Source organism: Pocillopora damicornis, chromosome 3 (assembly GCF_964200805.1).
Source record: "Pocillopora damicornis chromosome 3, jaPocDami1.2, whole genome shotgun sequence".
NCBI lineage: Eukaryota > Metazoa > Cnidaria > Anthozoa > Scleractinia > Pocilloporidae > Pocillopora > Pocillopora damicornis.
In genome coordinates, this window is record NC_142672.1 from 5011070 (window position 1) to 5033414 (window position 22345).

Consider the following 22345-nt stretch of genomic DNA (forward strand, 5'->3'; position numbering starts at 1 on the left):
GATCTTATTGTCATTTCAGCTTTAAGACTACGAATGTGCCTCATGCAATGAAATACTTGGACTTCACGATCACTGATTTACCCTTAGCACTGAGTAATAAGCCGGTACACTAACTCTGTTTATCTGGCACCAAGATTAAGAGTGAACCTCGATAATTTGGCTTTCTAAAGCTATACAAAGTCTAAAATTTAATGATAAATCTGCAAACTGGAAGGTTTACAAGTTATTCCTAAAGTTTGTGCGCAGTAAAGTTAATAAGTGTATAAAATATTGTATTCATTGCAGTTGCTTAACGTCATTAACGTCGTTTTAACTTAAAAACAACTTTTTTTTAAAGGAAAAAAGAGTGCAAAGATATTTATATATTAAAAAGAGAGACGGCCACTTAAAATTGTAGCGTCACTTAACAATGCTTTGACTGTTGCAGAATGAAAACATTTTCTACTGGGAAATGCATCAAATTATGAGGGCTACTGACGCACCTCCGAGAAGTGAGTGAAGTTTGTGGTCTACGAATGTAAATAAACCTAAAAACTCACAAGGGAAACGCTTGAACCAAAAATTTGCGTCATAGTCTACATTTCTGGAAGTATCATGTCGTGTCCCAAAAAAACAAGAATGAGCAAAATCGTTAAGTAGGATTTTAAGTCGCGACGAAGGATTACAGCAAACTAATAGACGACCAAGATTGATTTGAATGTGCAACAAGGGAGTGGCATAATTGAAAAGTATGATTATCTCAAATCAGCAGTGAACAATTCTGTAAAATGCTGACATATCAAAGAATCTTTGTTTCTCAAAGCAACCTTTACTCCTGCTTTCCAGACGTGAGAGTATAGCACACACTCCAACTGGGAGTTCCTTGAGGTGTCTGTACATAAGCACCCTCAAGTCCTTGGTGATTCACATCTATAAATTTCCTTCTACGTAAGTGTTGTAGCAGCTGGATTACAAAAAAGCCCAAATAAAACTGAAAAAGGGGAATTGGAGTAGAAACTGATGTAATGTTTCTAAGAAAGAGGCGGCAAGAAGCGACCTCTATCAAAAACCATTGTTGTGACCACATCCCAACTCCACTTCCTTCCCTTGCTAGATTTCTTCCCTTACTAGATTTCCTCTTTACTATCTTTGAAAACAGAACACGAATGCTCTTCCACCCTGTGCGATGAAACTTTACCTTTCTCCTAAGATAACGGCTATGATAGAAGAGGTACGAAAAAAGGCTGTTTGAAAATTGGTCTTGCGAAATTAACCAAGCGCTTGAACAGACGTTTGAATCTTTACACGAATCAGTTGGTCACTTTTTTGGAAAGAAACACTTTAATTGGGGGCATTGTAGGTGTAGTGACCTTAGTACTAGAGATATGTTGCAAAAACCATGAGAAAATTTTTTCTTACAACTGTTGTCCTTCCATTGGGCAAAATAGACATCGAGTTAGAACATCAGCCTATTGCAACGCACGACATTAGCGAGATAGATAATAGAGAACCAACGATCAGAATTTGGAAGAAAAGATTTCATCGCAAAATGTGATACTCGTATTTCCACCGCCCATATGTAGAAACCACACGAACTGGTTCGCCGCAAACATCGTTGATGAAATGATCAGCCGCCTTATCAAGGTTTCACCCAAGTGGTTTGCGGCACGCGCAGATATCATCACTGATGACCACACCGAGAGAAGTGCCAGCAGATCCAAAGGAAGGTCCCCTCGTGCCTGCTGTGCTTTGCGTAAATGTTGTTAACTCGAAAAATGAAAAAAAATTGCTTTTTCCGTTGCTTAGTTTCTACAGAGACATCAGTTATAGGATTACCGATGGGGTGAAACCAATAAAGAGATCTAGCTGGTTTTAAGCTCTTCTAATTCCGTTGTTGGGGACCTGTGGAATTTCTCACGTTTTATCTTACGTTCTAGCCTCGCCATTGTTTTTCTTTTATTCTTCCCATTAAAATTCGCTTTCACACAAGTTTTCAGTGTCTGTGGTCGCATTAACCCTTCAACGATTGGAAAAACTCGTTGTGATCGTCGCACACCCGTAAATCTCACCTAAAAAGGTGCGTGATAGATTATCTAATCCAACAAAACAATGCACTTCGCAGAAAAACCTAACAAACTGCACACGAAGAACACAGGCCTCATGAAAAAGTACGATCAGTTCGATTTTATTTCGTAAAAGCATATGTAAATCAGGTCTACACATCTAAACCGCTAAGTGGTGTAAAAAACGTGTGAATAAAAACATACACACAATCACGTACACAATCTCTATTTTGTCTTAGAAAAACTAATCGCTTTTGCTTTTCGTTGGGATTTTATATCAAGAATAAATCAGATTGAAAAATAGCTCTACATCATTAAATATAACAAAATCCTTTGAGTCCTATGTACACCAGCGATACGCAGTAGTTTAAAGGCCGTTCTATGCTAGACATCACAATAATCACTGACATAATTGCTGGTATAAGTTTGATTACAAAACAAACCTTTCTTCGCAACGCGATTCTTTAAACACACCCTCGCAGTGAGTGTTTTTCACCGGTTTGAAAAAACTTTTTGGCACTAAAATTTACAAATACGGATAAAGTTAATCACGAATTGCGTGCGGGTTTTCATGACTGGCAGCTTGCGGTTTGGAAAAGCGGGTTTGATGACGAAACAGTTTAGCTGGACTCGATTGACTGTCCCCTCATACTGTGAGCATTGTGGGCGACATACAGTGAAACACTTGTGGAGGGCGAGTTGAAAGAAAACAACGCTTGTTGCTCCTAAGCCTCACTACAAACAAACTTCACCGGTACAAAAATCAATTGTCAAACAACTTGGCGCTTAAAATGAAACTTAAAAATCGCGGAAACCCTGAATAACGCTTGGGGTACAACTACGAATTGTATAAAACTTGGTAAAATATATTCTTGTCGTGCCTAAAAAATTAAGTCTCTCTCTCTTTACATCTGAGTTGAGTATCCATTCCCAACAAAGCAAAAAGTACAGAAAAACGAAAGAACACTACACATTTCCATAAAGGCTCTGAACCCTTCCACAATGTCTTGTCCTAAAATAGTCTTAGTTCAGTGAGGAGATCAAAGATTAAAGAGTGTACTGAGGCACGGATGCCGCAGTTGAGTGATAAGCAGCATTAGAAGATCCAAACTGACCTTGAGTTGCTTGCATGACCGGCACTGTCTGTCCACCACTAGGAGCGATCAGACGCTGCGATTCAAACATCTCGCGTACATTCGGGAAGCAGTTATGGGCGCTGGAGACAGACGACTCATTACTGTGGTAGCTCGTTGATGAGTACCACTGGCCCGCTCTAGCTGGAGGTTCATAATCTGCAGCGTATTGTTGCCGGTGTACTTGGACCTCCTCTACGTTTTGGTTTTGTGTGGCTTGCTGACTGTAATGGCTCAAATGCGGTGAGTAGCGGCCAGGAACAACGGCTGGGTGCTCAGGGCTCATCTGAGGCTCGTATCGGTGAACGTAAGCCCGGCCATTGGGTGTGTTTGAACTGGCGTAGGAGGGAGAGTGGCAGGCTGCGTACGGTGCGCTCGAGTAGCTGCCTTGTTGCCCGTTTTGGTGATAGGAGGGGTAGTTCAACCCGTACGCATTCTCGTAAATGGTGCACGGAGGAACTGTAGGGAAGGAAGGTGGAGTGGAAGCCTGTGGCGCTTCACTGATCTCACCGGGCGAATTACTCGATGCAATGTCTCCCTCTTCAGAGTTAACCATGCACTCACGCTTGCAGGATGGTGGGCTGGCCTTTGTGGCGGGCGTTACTTTACTCTCTGATTTTGCGGTAGACTCTAAGGATTCTGCCCGAGCTATCTGTGTACTACTTGTTAGCGTCTCATGCTCTTTAGCCTTTTCTTGCGCAACGGAAGTTGTTGTGGAGTTTTCAGAGCTTGTTGTCTTTGTGTCGGCGGAAGTGCTATGCTCCTTTTTGTCTTGATTCTCGGTGTTGTTGCTGCTTTCTGACGTTGTTTTATCCTTCTTTCTGAAGCGTTTTCGTCTTCGCAGGTAGCTTCCATTCTCGAACATGTTCAAACTCTCGGGATCCAAACTCCAGAAACTTCCTTTGCCCGGTTTCTTATCATCCCTTGGCACTTTGACGAAGCACTCGTTTAAAGAAAGATTGTGTCGGATTGAGTTTTGCCAGCCTTGTTTATTCTCTCTATAATAAGGAAATCTGTCCATGATAAATTGATATATTCCACTAAGTGTTATTTTCTTCTCTGGTGCACTCTGAATTGCCATAGCAATAAGCGCGATGTAAGAGTATGGCGGCTTTACCATCTCGTGTCTTTGATGCGGCACATGTTGAGTACGTGGAATAGGAGGATAGAGGCGATCTTGCCTCGCTTGATATTGTCCGTGTGCGGGATAAACAGGGAAATGAACGGACGAGTAATGAGACGCGGTGGGCCGATAAAATTCGTAGCCTTGATTTCCGTACATCGGCGTGATCATGTTGTTGTTTGTGGCAGGCGAGTTGGCTGGATATGGATACATGGACATCACGGCTCAAAAACTATGCCCGCTTTGAACCTGGTCGTAAATGATTTGATAAAAGCGTCCTTGCATGCACTTTGATTGATATCTGCTCTTTGCACGAGTCACGCGCACAAAATAGACACACTGTAATAAGATGTAAATTCGTTTGTCACCTCTTGATCGAATTACACCCAGTTATGTAGCAGGCCGGTTATGCAATTTTAAGCGCGCCAGCCAATCGCAGTGAGTGCTGCTATCTCGGGCCACACACACAGCTTAGCACTCCATTAGCTGAGCAGAGCTACCGTTTCATTGCCCTTTTACTTTTCCACCCAATTGCATTATTTCTGCTGTCAACACCATATCAACAAGTAGCAATTGTTCAGCTTATGATACGCGTAGCCAGAAATCATTGGCGCAAGAGCGACACGCCACAAGGGAAGTGTACTAATTGCCTGTAACGGGGCACTTCACAAAGCGTAAAACCATGCGTGTTATTTCGAACTAAGCGCAATCATTCCAGACTAGAATTTGCGAGAGTAGTTACCGCAAATTGGGTTAAGTGTGCGCTGGTGTTTTTTGTTTGGTTAGGTTTGTCCCGAAATGGGACAATAGGGAGCCATCTGGAAATACTGCAGTGGACAGAAGTGAATACCCGTAACATGTGGGGTACATCGGTCTTTAATGTCATAGCCGATTCTTTTAGCGACTGTGTGATGAATTTATTGGAGATATGATTTGGGCCCTAAAGGATGAATTTACAGGGAAAACCCTGAAAAAACAAGAACTTGAACTATTACTGTCGCTTTATGCAAAAGAAAACAAAGGTGACAAATTCAAGTCTCAAAGTGTCACACCACCAGATCTGAAAAACCTGAATCAGGCAGACAGAAGATTATTGAACACCCGGGAATTTAATAGACTCATCACTAAATCGGCTTTTGATATTGGCTGAAAATAATCAGAGCCAATGAGACTATCTGACGCAGGACACGATGTGAGCGGAGAATCTGTGGGGTATGATTCGGCGGTTTTCTGACACTTTCAGTAGGCGTGACCGACCGAGAGCTTATCTACCGAGATAATGAATAGTAGATTAGCATAACTCGCAGTCAGCACTCATGGTTCGCTGATTGACTTATGGACGGATTGTCAGATTCTTATCACTCCGTTTGTACTAGGTAGCGCCATAGATTCTTGAAGGCGTTAAAAACATGATTTTTAATTTTATAAAAAAAATAGACAATGATCTTCTACATAGGGTGTTTGCTTCTGAAAATTATCAAACCACTTTTGGGTGTGTTTTCATACCGAAGATGTCACTCTTAAATCGGCTATAGCGCCAGTAATTAAAACTTGGGCCGTTGAACTTGCAAAGGTCGGAACTAAAAATATAAGGCCGAAAATAGTATCTTTTTCTGTCAAATCCTGTTCCTAACAAAGGCAAATACTCTTAGAATACAAAACGTGTGATGTAAGACTACAAACTACGCCGGAAAGAAATGCTGATATTCCCAGTCAAAAATTTTAACCAGGAATTTTCGAAAAAATTTCACTTAGGGATGTTTCGCAACTTTTCTGAAGGGTTGTTAAAAGCTGAAATGCGTTTTGCGTCAGCTACCTGCGTAGGTTCACGACTGGGCTGTCATGTCATCGAATAAGGTATTAGTATCCGTATCACGCCGAAACAATGTCCCATTTTGACAGCGCACGGAACACAGCAAGTAATTATTAAAAGTGTTAGCAATAGACAAAGAAAAGGTTCAGGGGTCAAGAGCATGGTGCTGACTGCTGCTGTATTTGGATAAGTAAAAGTTTCCTTCCGATGATCGAGTTTTTCCGTTTAACACCTGGCTAACAGTAGCTGTGGTGATGATGTGAACGTAGAGACTATTCTCATTTTGCAAGCGATTCTTGTCCCAACACGTTTAAGTTAGGGCAAACGCGTTCTCAGGTGATTTCTGCTTGATTTTGTTCCAAATTTCCCCAGAAGTCAACGCCGAAATGAAGTTCATAGGATTTCCTGCATTTTCCAGATACTTTTACACTGCTGTCACTGATTTTTGTTAAAAAACAGTTTACGAGGAAATATCGAAATTTTTTTAGACGGATATATGAGCAAGAAAACAAAATACTTAACGTCATCAAGGGGAATTAGATCAACACAAATATAGTAAAGAATTGGGGCTAGAAAACAGTGCGAGGGTTTTGATTTATACACACAAAAAGGGGACAGATAGAGCTTAAATTCAACCCCAACTAATCCAAGCTAGAATCAGTCAGTCCATAATGTCAGTCTCAGTACAGCACACAGAGAGCACCGCCAAAAGGAATGCAAGGCAAAATGAAATCTGTCGCAAATTCCAAGCGATCACGATTTAATCTGTCTCAGGAACAGAGCTTTAGTAATCCTTCCTTGACGAACTTCCAGCTTTCTAGATCAGTCACTTAGTTCATCTTCAATCTCCTTATTTTTGTATATTATATTCGTCTCACATAGTTGCCCTAAAAATAGCAGTGTGATCTGGGAGAAAAGTCATTCTGGAATACCGGTGTTGGACAGTCTAGCTAAACACTGTCAGCTTTTTTTTTTTTTTTAATCTCATAAAGTAAGGGAATTGAGAATGCTACTGGACGATTTGGGGCCAGGTGAAAGGAGAAGAGGAAAGGGAAAGACATCATACAGCTGGCTTTGAAAACGCCCGCACGCAATTCAAACATTTTAACAAACTCAATCCACTTCCACTTTTAATTCCTATGACAAACACTACAAAGCAGTTTAGCACTACAGAACACCCAAATGTAATACTGAGATCGTTGAATTTATCTTTCCTGACTTCACATATCTATAAATAGAGGATAACCACACTGTAGCTATGTTTTCTGGATCTTACCCAAAGCCTGCTTTACAAAAGCACGTCCACGAATGTCAAGATCAGGACCAAAGCATTTTGAAACGTATATTTGACCACTGGATTATTTTCTCACATCAATTTCTAAAAGTTTTCGCAAAAATCTTAAATACTTCGGTCGCCTAAGCAATATGCCGTTGTTATTAAGTCACGTTTTGTTGTGAAGCCTACGAAATCAAGCTTAGGTGAGCATAAAGAACCATCAAGTCAAGCTGTGAAAAAAGAGGCCTTTTTCAAGAATCGATAGAGCACAAAATCCGTAACACGCAAATTATAAACAACATAGTTTTTGGACTGTGTTGCCTTAGCTGTGCATAAACTGACCTTGTACTTGCCTCACACACTACTGCAGGGGTCGAGTTGTTTAACTCTGGTGCTATTTTTCATCCGCTGAATAAACTTAAGAGTGCTAACGCGATCGGAGTGAAGTAAACGCAGTTCTACCGTGGGAAAATCACGCATAAATGTTCCCACAGCTAGTCATAATCAATAGCTTTACTCAACTGTTCAGTAAATATTTACATTTTGTGAAGAACAAAAAGGGACCTGCGACTCACTAAATTTTGGTTTCGTTCATCCGGATACCTCTGGCCTGTTTTGAAAGTCCTATTTTCAGTCGATTGTTTTTGATCCCAGCCATGTATTATAATAGATTTTTCTAAATCGTTCTTAAGGCGTTAAGAAGATTGCAGTCTAGAAATAGATTAGGCTGTTTGTTTGATCTGATGCCTGTTTTACTTTATCGCTTTCTTAAAACAGCAGAAAACAGATCACAACACAAGACAATCACTTAGGCTCAATTTAGAATCAATAGCTTGGGTATTTTTTCCATTCAAGAAATGTAAATATGGATCGAATATACCGTGGGAAAATAAACCGGCAAACGATGAAGTGTTTTCCTTTTTTAGCTTTTCTACTTTTCGCGAGTCACTTAAAATCACAATCCTGTAAGTACGGTAGGAAATTTGCTGAATATTTGTGTCGCTATAAACTGTTGAAGACTGTTTACAAAATCAAGGAGGACAGGCTCTGGAGTATTCTGAGTGTCCGTCTCACGCACAGTAAAACTACTCAGTTTTCGAGATCAAAGTCAATATTTTCCTAGAATGTCAAGATAAGTTTTGCTGTCATTTATTTTAGAACTGTATTAAGCCGTGTTAATTTTACAGCAAAGTCTGTCATTGGCTTAGCACGCGATTAGAATAAATGTTTGGCAAACTGGGAAAGAGTAACGCAATAATTCAGCATTCTTGAACACCCCTAAACTCCTATCTTTGAATCTTAATTCATCATAAAACAACAGAATTCGATCCTCTTCGAATATCAAAGCGTCACACATAACTTACTGAAGTTAAGTAACGCCTACCACGGAGAGTAAAAGCTTTTTCGCATGTTTACATCAACACTGCGCGCGCGAAATACAAGACCAGGAAAAATAGTTAATAATATCACGAGATAAATTAAGCCACAATTTTTTTCCTTCTCTTTCTTTCTTTAATTAGATTTCACTCATAAGAATGTGTTTCCTTGTTAAAACGCAAGCCTAAAACCTTTAAATGACCTTCTAGCTTACTAATATTCTCGATTCCATAAGCTACCTTCGCCAAACCTAATGAGCTTTTCGGCTTCTTCGAACGCAAACCTCCGAGTTGGTCTTGTTCAAAGCTAAATTCTTACCGCGTTAAACCCGCTGGATAAGGAATTGATTATAACTATCAGTCAGAATTGATTCATTAGTCCTTTTACTCAGCAGTGCCGCGGGCGGGATGTCTCATGCATGGTAGTTTCAGCTTCTCTTGAACCGTTGCAGGGATTTCCGGAAAAAGCTCTCACCTGACGGGGAACAAAATTGGTGTGGATCCAATAATTTTCGTTAAACAACTGAGAAAGGAGTAAAGCGATATTCAGTGCAGGATACTGTACGGGTTTTAATCCCAGTAGTAGCCTTAACGAATAAGCCAGTTCCTAGAAAGTATTTTTAGGCCACTAGGGCAAAAGTAATGGCTCTCCATTTGACTGAGAATTTCCGACAGGTGAACAGTACGAGAGCACTGCGACTGAATAATAATAAGACCTCTACAGAAGTATTGGCAACAAACATTGACAAAAGCCAGATGTTTATTGACCTCCAAGAAAATGGATCGAAGTAAATGGTATATTTTGTACTTCAGAAAAGTAGGAAAATTAAACATTTCCACCACGCCTTTCCATTTTCCGGATCATCTGTTAACCAATATTCAGAACTTCCAGACTGCCTCTGAGTTCTCATGCGATCTCGAACGACATTCAAGGGTGGTGTGACCGAAAAAAGGAGTAAAGGAAAATAAAACTCTTTAAAACTCTAAAGGTAAATTGAATTTGAATACTTATATTTCTCTTCGATTAAATCCGTTTTTTGAAAAGGAAACTATGTCAGCATCTTCGTTGTTTCTCTTAAGGACCATGATCAGAACAGAAAAAAAGTTTGTGACAAAAATTGCGCCTAATTAAGTTGTTGTACCTGCGACGAGACGGTAGACGAACAAATCTACTAAAGTAAATTTTAAAATCCCCTGTAACCACAAAAATCACATTTTTCAAATAGGACAAATAAATACACGCTATGGAAATTTTCGCTAAATCATGGCATGCAACATGTTTTGAAGAATTAAGCTTAACATCTTATCGGTAGAGAAATCCTGATCATCAAAGCACAGTACTGTAATTTAACGCACTAATCTGTTCTCTAGTCTACTAATGTAGTCAAGCATGAAGAAATTCAGATAACACGTTTTGTCTTCTCTGTCTCAGAAAAGGAGTCAACGGGAAAGAACCAGAACATGTTTCATTTTCACTGCAAGTTCCCTCGGAGTCTGATCGTGCACGAAAACGCAAGCTAGTGAGAGTAAATAATCCAATTAAGGGTACCACGATCGTAGACAACCAATTTTAAAACCGTGATAAGAAAACAATGGTCAAATGTTCCACGGAAGTACGTACCAAGGATTATGATCAATCAGTAAGACTCCCACATAAATGAACTGCATGCGCCGCTACAGGCATCATGCTGGTTTGTTATTCATCAGTTGGAGGAAAACTCACACTGTTTCATGCCAAGATCTACTCTGCAAACTATCAGATGTTTAATCTTGTATGGATTCACTGGTTTTAAAACTGGCAAGGTGCAGAGATAAGAATTTGAATGCTGTGCTTAGCTTGTGTTTCCCGTGCTCAGTCGTAAGACTCATCAGCCAGCTTAACAGCGACTCATCCGGCGATCTGCCGCTGCTCTTGAACTTGTTCCAAGCTACTAGTAATTTCCTGTTGGAACAATTCTCCATCGAGTTTAATTCGTTCTCTTGCTGAAAGCTCAGTTGTTTGCTTTACTAATAGTCCTCTTGTAAATTAAAGTTATTCACAACATACATACAGTTATGAAAACACAGCGCGTAATTATAGTTTAAGGGGTCAAACGAGACGAAATGATTAATTAATGTTGATTTACAATGATAGGTGATGTCCGCGCTCTCGGAGGACACAACTTTTACAGTGCCTTAGGGCATGGTTGAAATGAGTATCCTGGGCATAAAGGAAAAGAAATACCTTTAAACTTCCCTTCTGTAATGCTCTAAATAGGACCTCCCTTAAGACTCGCCTACTGTGTTGCCAAGGTTTAATGGTGGCGTGATTGTGCCGAGCACAGTTAAACTGGGCGCACATTGCCAAAACGAAATACATAGCCAAGTAGCCTGGAAAGGTCTTATCACACAAGGTCACAGAAGGTGGAGTCATTTTGAAGATAAATGACGCTATCGATAATTAAATAACAGAAAAAAACAAATCTGTGAATTATCGCTAAGTTTCAAGAGCCTCTTAAAGTTTCAGTATTAAAGGTTGGCGGTACAACATAGAAAAGTCGGAACGTGTAATGAAGGTAATGACTTTGAGATGATCAAAGTTACACAGATAAACAGATATGCCTTCTGGGCAGCTTTAATTCGGTACGTGTGCAAAACAATTGCTTTCCAGATTATAGTGGCTTATATCTCAACAACTTTTAATAAATTAGCTCCAGCCGGAGAAGAGTGTTCCGTAATGAGATTACAAAGAGGACAACAACTGATATGTAGAAAACATAAGCACCGTCGTTTTCCTTCGAGTGTCTGTTTGACTGGACGTGATAGGCTTATCAACCGTCAGATGCGTGTATGGCCGCGTTTTTTACACCGTTAACTTTCTAATTTACCGACACAAAATCTAATTTTCTTAAGTCTCATTGTTAGGGCGGCCAGACAATACAAGACCACGCTTAAGGTATAATGACATAAACGAAATTTCGTAAAAACTTTGCGACCTATTGAACAGGAAACCTGTTGTTTTGTTTTTCTTGCCTACTTCATTGTTTTTTGTTTGTTATTTTAGTTTTTCTTTATAAATGACGTAGCCTATAAATTTATAAACCGTGAAAAAATTTCATAGCATCTTAAAATTGCATATAACATCCGGCTTTAAGCGTCGCGACAAACTAAGAAAACCCGCAATTTTTGCCGCGAGCTACCCAACGATATCTTGTATCGTCTTCACCCAATCATCGGACGGACTTTCCCTCACGCTCACTCAACTACCAGTTAATAATATGAAAAGGTTTGAATAGTTCAGGTAAGATCTGACAAAAAAGACTAACACGCTAGGAAGGTGAAAGAATTAATCTGTTTGTGAATCTTACTCAAAATTTCAGAGCATATCCTGACGTGATGAATAAAGCTAGATTTTCATTAAATTGACCTTCAGGTTATTGGTTATCAATTTCGGCTAGTTGTGGTTAGTCCGCAATTAGTTGTGTATGTTAACCTTGAATGAATAATAATCAGGGGAAGTTGCAGCACAAACTTCTATCAAGTTCGAAACATTACACTGATTATAACAGCAGAGGGACGTCTCCTGTTGCTAAAGTTAAAGTGGGAATCGCAAAAGCAAGGTTTACAAAATATGTAATATTTCCGGATATTTCTCGAACATCCAAAGAATGGTTTATCACGCTTGCAAAGAAACAGAAAATGCCATTTATTGCTCTAATAAAATAACCGCAAACATATCATTTGTTTGGGTTTACTTGTACAATAAAGGAGGGTTTTTTAAATCAAGTAATTGATTATTAATATAATTGATGGAACTAGGGGTCATGTAAGTTTTTACTCAGTACCTTTTGTATACATAAGAAGTGAACCAAAGCTGAGCAATTTGCGCAGATCTCAAAAAGACCCCCGGAACATAATTCAGGGAAACACGAATTGAAGTCAGCTTGAACATTGTCAAGTATTATCCCACCAAAGGTCGGTTTTGCTCTATTGGATAGGCAAAGAGCACCTTAATTTGTCTCCTCTGACTCGGGTTCTTTAGCAAATTGTCCTACTTCTTCTTTGTTAGGACTTAAAAAAAACACCATGTGAACCGCTAGTCTCCAATTTTACGGCGACACCCTCTTATGAAATCAAGGTTTTTTTCGGTGATGAACATCGTATAAAAACCAATGTTTAAAGAATCATTTAAGTTATAAGTTATATGTGGGACTATTAATTCAGAATGTAATGTTTTACGACGTAAGTTTTGTTAGTAGAATACGTTAATGTAAATATTGTAAGTAATGTTAATCATCACCATCATCATCATCATCATCATAAAAAAGTGAACTGAAACATTGTAAAGTGCATGCTTTTCAGGCTTTTAATTAAATTATATAACTTCTATCTCAAAGAGCATTGTGTTGGACAAAAAGAATGACCAATGGAAGAATTAACAAAAAAAACTGCATTAACCACAGCAACAGAATTCATGCATATCACACTAGCCTTAACACTAAACTTAAACGGTCTAAGGTTAGTAAATATAAGCAATGTGACTGGCCTAACTTAACATTGAACTGTCTGTTGTGTAGTTAAATGAAGTGAACTTCAGTAAACTAGTGTTAACTGATGTAAATAATTTGATGTAAATAACATTTAGATCTTCCTTAAAAACCAAATACTATTCTCAGTAACTACGCATTCATAAGTGACAATCAATTGGATATAACTTTAAAACAAAGCAGTCTTCCATTAATAAATCAACAATTCACAAAGGAATCAAAAGAATTATTAAAATAGTTGATTGAAGCAATTCAATAGTACTAATAATGTAGTCATTACCAAACAAAAGCAGTCAACAGTCTTATTCAAAGACTCTAATAAACTGTAATGGAACTGAAGAGCAGAAAGCCACCTCTACACAAGTTGCAAGATATGTTTTGACCCAAGCTTTGGAAAATAATGGATGAGCTAGTTGACCAGTGAAATACACCTTCTAAGGTTCCAAATCAACATCTGAATATAGCAACATACCTACTTGATGGAAAGCTGCTTTTTGCACAGTTTGTAACTGTAATGATAATGTCAGTAATTCGGTGACAACCAAGAAGAACTTTCTTTATTATTTATCAACGATTCATATGTGTTAATTTGGTAACTGCCAATTTAGTAAATTTTTAAGTAATTTAAAGGTGAAAGTTTGCCAGCTGTAAAATACATTTCCCTAGTCAATGACTTTTATCAATGTTTCCATCTAAAGTCTTTGTAAGTTTGCTTGGTGCTCCCAGATGTAACATTTGTGAGGCAGATATTATAGAAGAGACAAAAGGCACCCTGTCACACAATTTAAAGGTATCCCTCAGAGTTTTTCTTTGACATATCTGGTAATGTATGCATAAGTTCATGCATTATTTGTATACTGGGATGACAGTCATCTATACAACAAAACCTAATTCACACACTCCTATGAAAAGGATTCTCTCTGAACAGGTTTAATCATCATTCCTCCAAAAAATTTTCTTCAAATCCTTTTTTTCTGCTTCAGTAAATAAGAAACACAATTGAGGTGATCATAAGAAAAGTAATAAATAATGTCAAAAATATAGATGCAGTAGATGTTTGATAATATTGCCCCATCCTAAAAAATTGAAAGAGAACATAACACAAAATATGCAGTTAATTTGTTAGCTGTGAGAAAGAGCATAGAAAAGTGATTTTGTGGTTCAGAAAGGTAAAAAATTTTGGAACATTTTGAACATTAAAATTAAATGGGAATCAGGATCAGACAGTTCACCAAACAATATATGAATAGAAGATAATAAAACAATAATACTTAAAACAATTGCAAGTCCTCAACATCAAACCTACGCCTCCATGTTAATCTGTCTATTTGATTATCAATATGCATACCTCAAGGCCTTCGTAGGCTTTGACACTTTTGTTTGTGACCAGCCTTCCAGTCCTTCCTCTGGCATCGATAGCCACAATAGACTACAGCCTTGCATGCACTACACTTCATCAGAGTTACTTCTTCATTTGCCATCTGCCCACAAAAGCCACAACAATGTGTCTCAGTCACCGCACTCTCTTTCCAGGTAATTTCTTTAAAATTTACTATAGCATTAACTTTCAACATTGTGTACATCTCACAACAGGCAAACTGACATAAACATGCAAGCCTGGGGCAATTAGAAAAGTCTTTCAAGTTGTCAGAGTCCATGATTTTCTCATAGATGTACATATCATGGCTTGAAATCATATCATCAATCAGTTCCCCTGAGCCATCCACAAACAGACCTTCACTTAAAGTGACCTTCCCTTCTAGAGAGCAGCTCAGAAATGAAACTGGGTTGTGTCCACCAGACAATAGGTCCACAGCAAAATCTTGAAATTTTGCCAGGTCCTGACATGCACATCCTTTCTTACTACATGTCTGTGTGGAGTTCCCTTCGTCACTGGCATGCCTAGAAACTTCCTTAATTGAATATTTCTCATAAACTTTCCTTGTTGCAGCAAGAAGGTCAACAAAACTCCCAGAGAGTGCTTCCTTCTTGTCAATACGTGCCATGGTTTTCCACTTAAAGAGAAAATTTTGGGCAATTGAAGGGGCAACAGCTCTTGCCATCATGACAGAACTTAGTTGCTGCATTGAGGCTTTATCATCACAAAGGGTTGTGTACTGTGGCAGCTTTTCCACTTCTAAAATATTTTGGGCAATTTGACTTTTGAACACTCCTTCAAACAGTTCACCAACATCATTAATGGCTTCCCCTGAAAGTTTGCCATGGCAATGTTTGACCAATAACTCCACCAGAAGAGAAGTACAGGATGCTGCCCATTTCATAGGATCAAAATTGTTGCAATCAATAGAATCTACAAACTGATCCACTGCTTCTTCGATTAGAGCTTCTGTCATGGGAGGTGTTGGTTTACTCATCCAATACAAATTTGCAAATGAGTGTTCCAAAAAGATTCCTAGGCCATCTTTCAAATGATATTTAATGCAAGTCTCAAATTCCTCTTTACATTGGACTTTTTTTACTGCAGCAAGTGCAGTTACAAGAGATTGCCTGTTGGTTTCTGTTCCAATTTTACCTCTTCCATCTTTATCAACACATGTCAAAGTCCATGTTCCTGGTAAGACATTATCAGCTCTCTCCATGGTTGCAGAGGAATGGCAAGTTTTGCACTGATGTCCTTTTGACAATTGCCAGTTAACCTTGCCCACTTGTCCTTCACAACCTCCTATCTGTGCAAACTTGATTTGAGTCAAACTTAGAAACACATCCACAACTGGGTTTCTAGCACCAATCATTCTTTCAGCATTCTGATCCTCCACGATTTTTTTCGCTGACTCGAGCATGGTGACTCCCAACCTCAGATCTCCTTTCCAAGTATACCACAGAGCCTGATGCCTACATATTCCAGTAAGTCGCTCAAAGTTAACAGGAAGACTGAACTTCTCCAATGTCGTCTTCTTCCACTGCGACAATTTGCTTCTCTGGCTGTTGGCTTTGCTCATAAAATCGATCATGGTCCCACCACCTAGGAGGAGTTTCTCGTATTCCGGGGGTTCCGTGGGAGCTGGGGGTAAGGGACAACAAAGGTACTCTAACTCCGACTTCTCTATCCACCAGGCATCAAATTCCGGGCGACGAGGGTCTAAATAGGTAAATGACTTCTTCACTTCGCTTCCTCCCTTCGCCATGATAAATTCTTCTTCGCTACTGTAGTTACAAAATCGAGAAACACGCTCGTAAAATTCAAAGCTGCGTTTGACTTCTCTGTTGATAAAAGTTTCACCTCCCTGAGAAGCTTTCGCCTTCTCGTAACAAGGGATAACCAACAGTTTCGCCGCCTCTTCGATTGGTACCGGTTGGAGAATAGCTTTCCCCGCAGCCAAACTGAAATTACTCTCAAGTATTGGTACTAAATCGCTTTCCCTCAACTTTTCCAGGGAGAATCCGTCCCGAATTTCACCACCAACATAGCACAGAATATTGACCAGGTCAAAGGTCGGTTTTGTGGCCTTTCGTCCTCTCTTAAAAATTCCATTAACCGAAAAAACACCCCTTCCATCCGTATTCGAGACGTACCCTAAGCCATGCTGGTATTTAGACAGGACTTTTGGGTTAAATTTGAGACTGTATGCCATTTTTTTTTTGAAAGCAACTCTTTCCTGGAAAGGTGCGAAACTTTCCCTGTGCACTGCCGCGAAGCGCGGTTGTAACTACTTTCGCGCCAAAATCACTTTCGCAAAGTGCATGATGGGCAGATAACATTTTAGTACTTACCAGGGTGCTAGACGATTGGTTAGCGCTGGGGAAGCTTGGGTATCGAAGGGATCCGTAACCACAAAACGACCCCCACCCCTCCCCTGTACCTGTTTTCACTGTCCTAAAATACTCGCTTTCGTGAAAAATTTTCTATCGGTGGAGTCTGGTTGCGCGATATTTTGATCGCTTAAGTGTTTCACGGATGAAAAAAGGCAAACAAAGAAGAGAACATTCACGGATGAAAAAAGGTAAACAAAGACGAGGAAATATTTGTTCTCTACCCAAGGTGCATTGAAGATCATTTTAAACTCTGCTTACATAAAGTATTTATTTCCTCGTAAATCGAAAGGACATCATGGCGTCACTACATTCATCTCTCCCGGATGGCTACGAACAGGGATCATATCAAACGCCAGAGTTTACGGAGGAAACCTTGTTAATGTACGAGCATGGTGTAGCTTGTGTATCCAATGTCGATGGACGGGGAAATGTTTCTATTTACGCCATGATCAAACGAGGGGAGAAGAAAAATTCGAAACTGGTTTTCGATTACGCCAACATCTTGGGCTTCGTCGGCGGCGAGATAAGAGATGGATTCTGCAATACAAACCTCAAGGAAGGCGAAGCTCTTCGTTTTATGCAAACCCATATAGATCTGTCGAAAGGGAGGACCGTTAGAATGGTTTTTGCTCCCGTCGAAGAGGTGTCGGCCATGTTTGTACTTCCGCTTCGGGTGAAGTCACTTCAGAATGGAGTGGATTTCCCTGATCCTAGCACGGAAACGGCTTTTGAGTACTTCAAACAAGCAGCAAAATTATGTCCTTATCAGAAGCTTGAAGATTTCTTTGATTTCAAGCTTGGTAAAGCTCCCCGAAAGGCAGATCGTTCGAAGTTCAGCGGCCACAGAGCAGAGCTGGAGTCATGGTGGCTGGAGAGGTCCGAGCTGTTATACTACAAATGCCCACCTCCGCCCCAACCGCCTATCCTGAATCTGACCAAACTAAATGAGAAGAAGAAAGAGGGAAAATTTATGTCAGGGTTCATGGAACAGGCTAGCCAGTGGAGGAAAAAGCAAGAGAATTCAGAAGCATGGAAGAAAATTGCAGTGCAGAGGTTGACTGATTCTCAGAACTATGATCGATTCTGTGGAATGGCAATTCTGCAAGCACTGTGGTACATCTGGATAGGTGACCCTGAACGTGCAATAGTGATGGTGGAAGCTTGGCAGGATTTTGAAAGAGATAGGGCAGCAGGGCAGTTTCTTGATGCAAACAGCATTGTCTTGGAAGAACTTTTAGATTTAACTCTCGGTAATCTATCCAGTAGAGGGATGTGCATTGGTCAAACCAAAGTTGATTCAAGATTAACACTAAAGAAGATGTGTGAAGTTTGCTTGAGTCCAGTGTTTCTGGGACCGGATAGAAATGGCTTTCATGTCTTAACATGTATTGACAAAGATTCCAATGGTGAATTTGGTTGCAAAAATACTCGTGTGAATATAGCGAAATTGCTATTTGCCATCAACAAATATGGAATGAACAAGGATTTTGATACAGCTGCTAATCACTCCTTTCATGAAGCTCTCCACATCTTTCTGGAGCATTCATTTTCTGTGTTGTATTGGAGAATCAAACCCACAAACCCCATGACTGCAGACACTGAAAATGAAGCAGTTCCAAAGTTCATTGAATTGCTGACAGTTGATGAAAAACTAGATGCATCAAAATGGGTTGATTCTTCTACTGCTGTGTTAAGAGAAGCCCTGGTGAACCACTGCAGCAAGAAGCTTGGCAAAGAAGATGTGGATAAGTTGACAGAGCTATTTCGCTCAAAAATGGACAAAATTTTGATAGAGTATAACAAGGAAGAGAGAGATAGCGCAAAGCAATCTAAAGAACCTAATTTGAAAGATGTGAGGATTGATCTCTTGCGAAAAACTGTTGCTCCTACAATGTCTCAACAATTTAAGCGTAAATGGAGACTCATGTCCATTGCTAAAAGAAAAAGGATTTTGTTAGTGGTAGACAGTCAGCGTGTTAGAGAAGCATGCAATGAATCCTACAAACAAATGGAGAAGATTGATGAAGAAGAAAGAATAAAAAAGCTAAATGAAACAACAACAGCAGACCAACAAATAAATGGGAGCCATGGAGGTGAGCTTTGCACAACTCCTGGTGGTAACGAAGAAAGGTATGATGCTTTAGAGACAGCAGACTGTGAAGAAAACAACCCAGATATGCTATTAGGTCAGAAAGGATCATCAGAGGATTCAGACAGTGATGATTCACTGGCAGGCACAGATGTTACGTTTCCTGAAAAGTGCAGTGGTGATTCCTGTCCTTGTACTGATAGCTACAAGTTTTGGCAGCATTTGGTTAGCATTTTGATCAGTGATAAAAATCCTGTTCCCTACTTTAAGTGCATTGATAATGGTGACCTAATCTTGCGAGGAAAACTCTGGGAAGATCAGGAGGGTCATTTCTTTGATGATGTAATCACTCTCAATGAAGAATTTATTGGTGGTGCTGTCCTACCAATGGAAGATGAGGTGTTTTCACAGTGCAAAAGACTTGCCTTGATTTGCAAAATGGCATGCCATCGGCTAATTCCAATGCTTTTGATGGGCGTCATTCATCAGTTTGGAGAGTTAGAAAAGAGAGAAAATGTCAAGTATGAATGCCAGGCATGTCAGTGCTGTGGCCAAGTTGAGGAGGAACCAGGTGATTTCAAGAGATGTGGTGAATGTAAGAGTGTTTTCTACTGTGGCAGGAAATGTCAAGCTCAAGATTGGAAAGCTGGCCACAAGCAGATATGTCAAGATCTTGTAAAGGACCAAGAGTGAAAAAGTAAGGTGCCATTTTGCACTTTTCTTTTATAAGAATTCTTTGTGTAGGGCTCTATGTTGTAACTACTGGTAAAATATTTTGGTGACTGAGGTTGGAGCAAAAGCAGCCATTAGAGACAACTAGAGAAATGCATATTGTGTGGCTTAGTATAGAAGGACAGTCCAGCCAGAAGAATAATAACAGTAATGTATTTTGGCTCTTATGAATTTTTACTACCCCACTTCCTCAGTGGTTAGACCCTCTTCACCCTTTATCTTCCAAGATCTGATTGTGAATTCCCTCAACAACATTTCCCTGTAGATTAAATATGAGAATTTGGTGTTAGGTTAAGATAACAACTTGAACTTGATAAGTTTTAGTATTCTTATTACCTGTTCAGTGGATAATGTATGGACATTTTGGGGAGAAATTACAAGTTCATCACTTAAAGACTTTTTTTTTTCTGCTTAACAGGTTGTCTTGCTCATTTCCTCCTCACAAGAGTTTCCCATACCAAAACACATTGGTTACTTATATTTATATACTGTGTCTGCTGTGGCAATTAGTAATGTAAGCAGGAAAAAGTGGAATACGATTCAGGTAAAAATATGATGAGTAACTTTAAGTTCCCTTCAAAACCTACAAGCACACATATCCTAGGATTGTGTCCACATGAAGTCCTGAAACCAATTATTTTTATCAATAACGGAGTGCTAGAAATGCACATATTTATCATACGATGATTCAGAAATTTTGTATGTGTTTAGAGAGCTAGGTTTGTTGTATTGTTAGCATTTTCATAAGGATATGTTGTAGCTGGAGAATAAACTCCTCTTTTGAATTGAGATGAAGATTAAGTAAAGTACAAACAGAGAATTCTTTATCTTAAAAATTCTGAGATCTCCAGTGCCCAATCAACATTACATGTTGTAATTGCCTTTTTCTCAAAGTTTCTGGATTGATAAAATTACTGTAGATTGGTTGGTAAATTATATTTAAAAAACTGTTTAGTCTTCTTACATATCTTTGCACACTTTTTGTCTTACTTCATTGGTGCAGTAGTAATGCAAAGATCACTGTAGCTACAAAATTTATGATTATTTTTTACTAAGTAGAGGCTAAAGAAGGCCTTATGTGTCACAAAGTGTGAAGAAAATAGAGGTTTAAAATCTAACATAGAGTTACAGGCATGCTTGTTCTTTTTAGAAAAGTTTGAGCTTTTCTTTATATACGTTACTTAATATTGTGAACTCTGTTCATCTTTAATTGTTATATGTTTATTTTAATAATTATTTTCCCCTTTATGAATTTTTTGTTTTAAGTTTGGAGTTGTATATCAGTTGTGATTCCTGGTAGTGTATACAACTCAACAACAGTAACATGAAACTTTGGTGCATAATACTCAAAACATCAATTTTTTGTCTAATGGGTTTTTTTGCCTTGATTTTGCTTGTTAAGATTCTAGAGAAATATGATTTCATAAAATAGTAATAGTAGAATTAGGGAAAAACTAGGAATGATAGAATAATGCCATTATGGAAGAGGTTTATATCTGATAGATCTCATTTAGAGACTGTGTCATCTGAATTGTGTAGCAATAACCTTAATTGTGCTTAATGTTTTGATGACAGTATGTTATGGAATTGGTGTCTAGGGATTTAATTGTTAGAAGTTTCCTTTTTTAAACTTGGTAATGTAGTTTATTATTTTTCAATACGTATACTCCTCTAGTAGGTTAGTCCTAAGCTACTTGAATATGTCTTTTGTAAACTAAAAAGGTTACTATGGTTGAATAAATATTTCTGGCCCAATTTAGCTGAAATTTTGTCATAGTGTAAACAATACGCGTTCTTGGATGTTCTGAACATTCTTCCAATGATTTCGTTTTTACCAGAGGGGAAATTTGGTGAAGTCCATTAAAATCAAACCGGAGGTTGGAAACTTTTTCTGTTTATCGCAGAGAAAATCAAGAAATGTCCTGATTTCGTAAGCAACCGTAGTGTTCAGTCAGTCGTCAATTAATTGGAATTTCGGAAAGCTGAAATATTTGCAACGCTTCACGAATTACGAATTTTTTGCGTCACTTTTGAACCGACTGAGGATGATACACATTCGCGAACCGATCGGGATTTTCTTCCTTTTCAAATGTAGGCTCGAAACTAGTTGAAAATAAAAATGAAAATATTCACGAATTCGGAACTTGTTTTCTACTTTTTATTCCAGCAACGTGTACAACAGAAGGTTAAAAAACAGAAAATGAGTAATACGGGGAAGGCGAAAGGGGACTGACACGCGTGCTTACCTGCTCGCGCGCGCGTGCTTGTCTTTATTGGCGCTATTACCGAGTTGCATGTTTTCATTTTTGTGGATTTTGAGGATAGTTTACAATCCAAAAATTTAAGTTTGCCCTAGAAAAAATATCCCACAAAACGTAAAAGAATACATTTCGTAAGCGAGTCTAGAGTTAGTCAGTTTTCCAAGTGTTACATAAAATATTAATTTAAGAATCATCAGTAA

The 22345-nt window shown here is 39.0% G+C and overlaps 3 protein-coding genes and 1 long non-coding RNA gene across 5 annotated transcripts; 1 reads left to right on the forward strand and 3 right to left on the reverse strand.

Moving 5' to 3' along the window:
* Window positions 1-2137: 2137 nt before the first annotated feature.
* Window positions 2138-4861, reverse strand: LOC113665963 (uncharacterized). The gene has a single exon (XM_089199811.1). It carries the CDS (start codon window positions 4515-4517, stop codon window positions 3090-3092), a length of 1428 nt encoding a protein of 475 aa, XP_089055937.1. The 5' UTR covers window positions 4518-4861; the 3' UTR covers window positions 2138-3089.
* A 4015-nt stretch (window positions 4862-8876) lies between these two features.
* LOC149047908 (uncharacterized) lies at window positions 8877-11126 on the reverse strand. The gene is made up of 2 exons (XR_016184823.1): window positions 10988-11126; window positions 8877-10705 (listed from the first exon to the last, which is right to left on the reverse strand). It is a non-coding gene; the product is annotated as an uncharacterized LOC149047908 (long non-coding RNA).
* A 3087-nt stretch (window positions 11127-14213) lies between these two features.
* On the reverse strand, window positions 14214-16953 carry LOC113665904 (uncharacterized). Its single transcript, XM_027181634.2, has 2 exons — window positions 14638-16953; window positions 14214-14365 (listed from the first exon to the last, which is right to left on the reverse strand). The coding sequence occupies exon 1, from the start codon at window positions 16880-16882 to the stop codon at window positions 14639-14641; it is 2244 nt and encodes a 747-aa protein (XP_027037435.2). The 5' UTR covers window positions 16883-16953; the 3' UTR covers window positions 14214-14365; window position 14638.
* Window positions 16954-17162: 209 nt separating this feature from the next.
* On the forward strand, window positions 17163-21650 carry LOC113665941 (uncharacterized). 2 transcript variants are annotated; one of them, XM_027181682.2, is made up of 3 exons: window positions 17163-17251; window positions 17353-19849; window positions 20303-21650. In XM_027181682.2, the coding sequence occupies exon 2, from the start codon at window positions 17359-17361 to the stop codon at window positions 19843-19845; it is 2487 nt and encodes an 828-aa protein (XP_027037483.2). In that variant the 5' UTR covers window positions 17163-17251; window positions 17353-17358; the 3' UTR covers window positions 19846-19849; window positions 20303-21650. The 2 variants fall into 2 exon arrangements, with proteins under 2 accessions (XP_027037483.2, XP_089055935.1); XM_089199809.1 differs by lacking the exon at window positions 17163-17251 and having other exon boundaries at window positions 17279-19849.
* Window positions 21651-22345: the final 695 nt, after the last annotated feature.

What these genes read in the sequence shown, in the direction of transcription:
- LOC113665904 (XM_027181634.2), bottom strand. Translation starts at nt 16,882, where the DNA reads ATGGCATACAGTCTCAAATTTAACCCAAAAGTCCTGTCTAAATACCAG.
- LOC113665941 (XM_027181682.2), top strand. Translation starts at nt 17,359, where the DNA reads ATGGCGTCACTACATTCATCTCTCCCGGATGGCTACGAACAGGGATCA.
- LOC113665963 (XM_089199811.1), bottom strand. Translation starts at nt 4,517, where the DNA reads ATGTCCATGTATCCATATCCAGCCAACTCGCCTGCCACAAACAACAAC.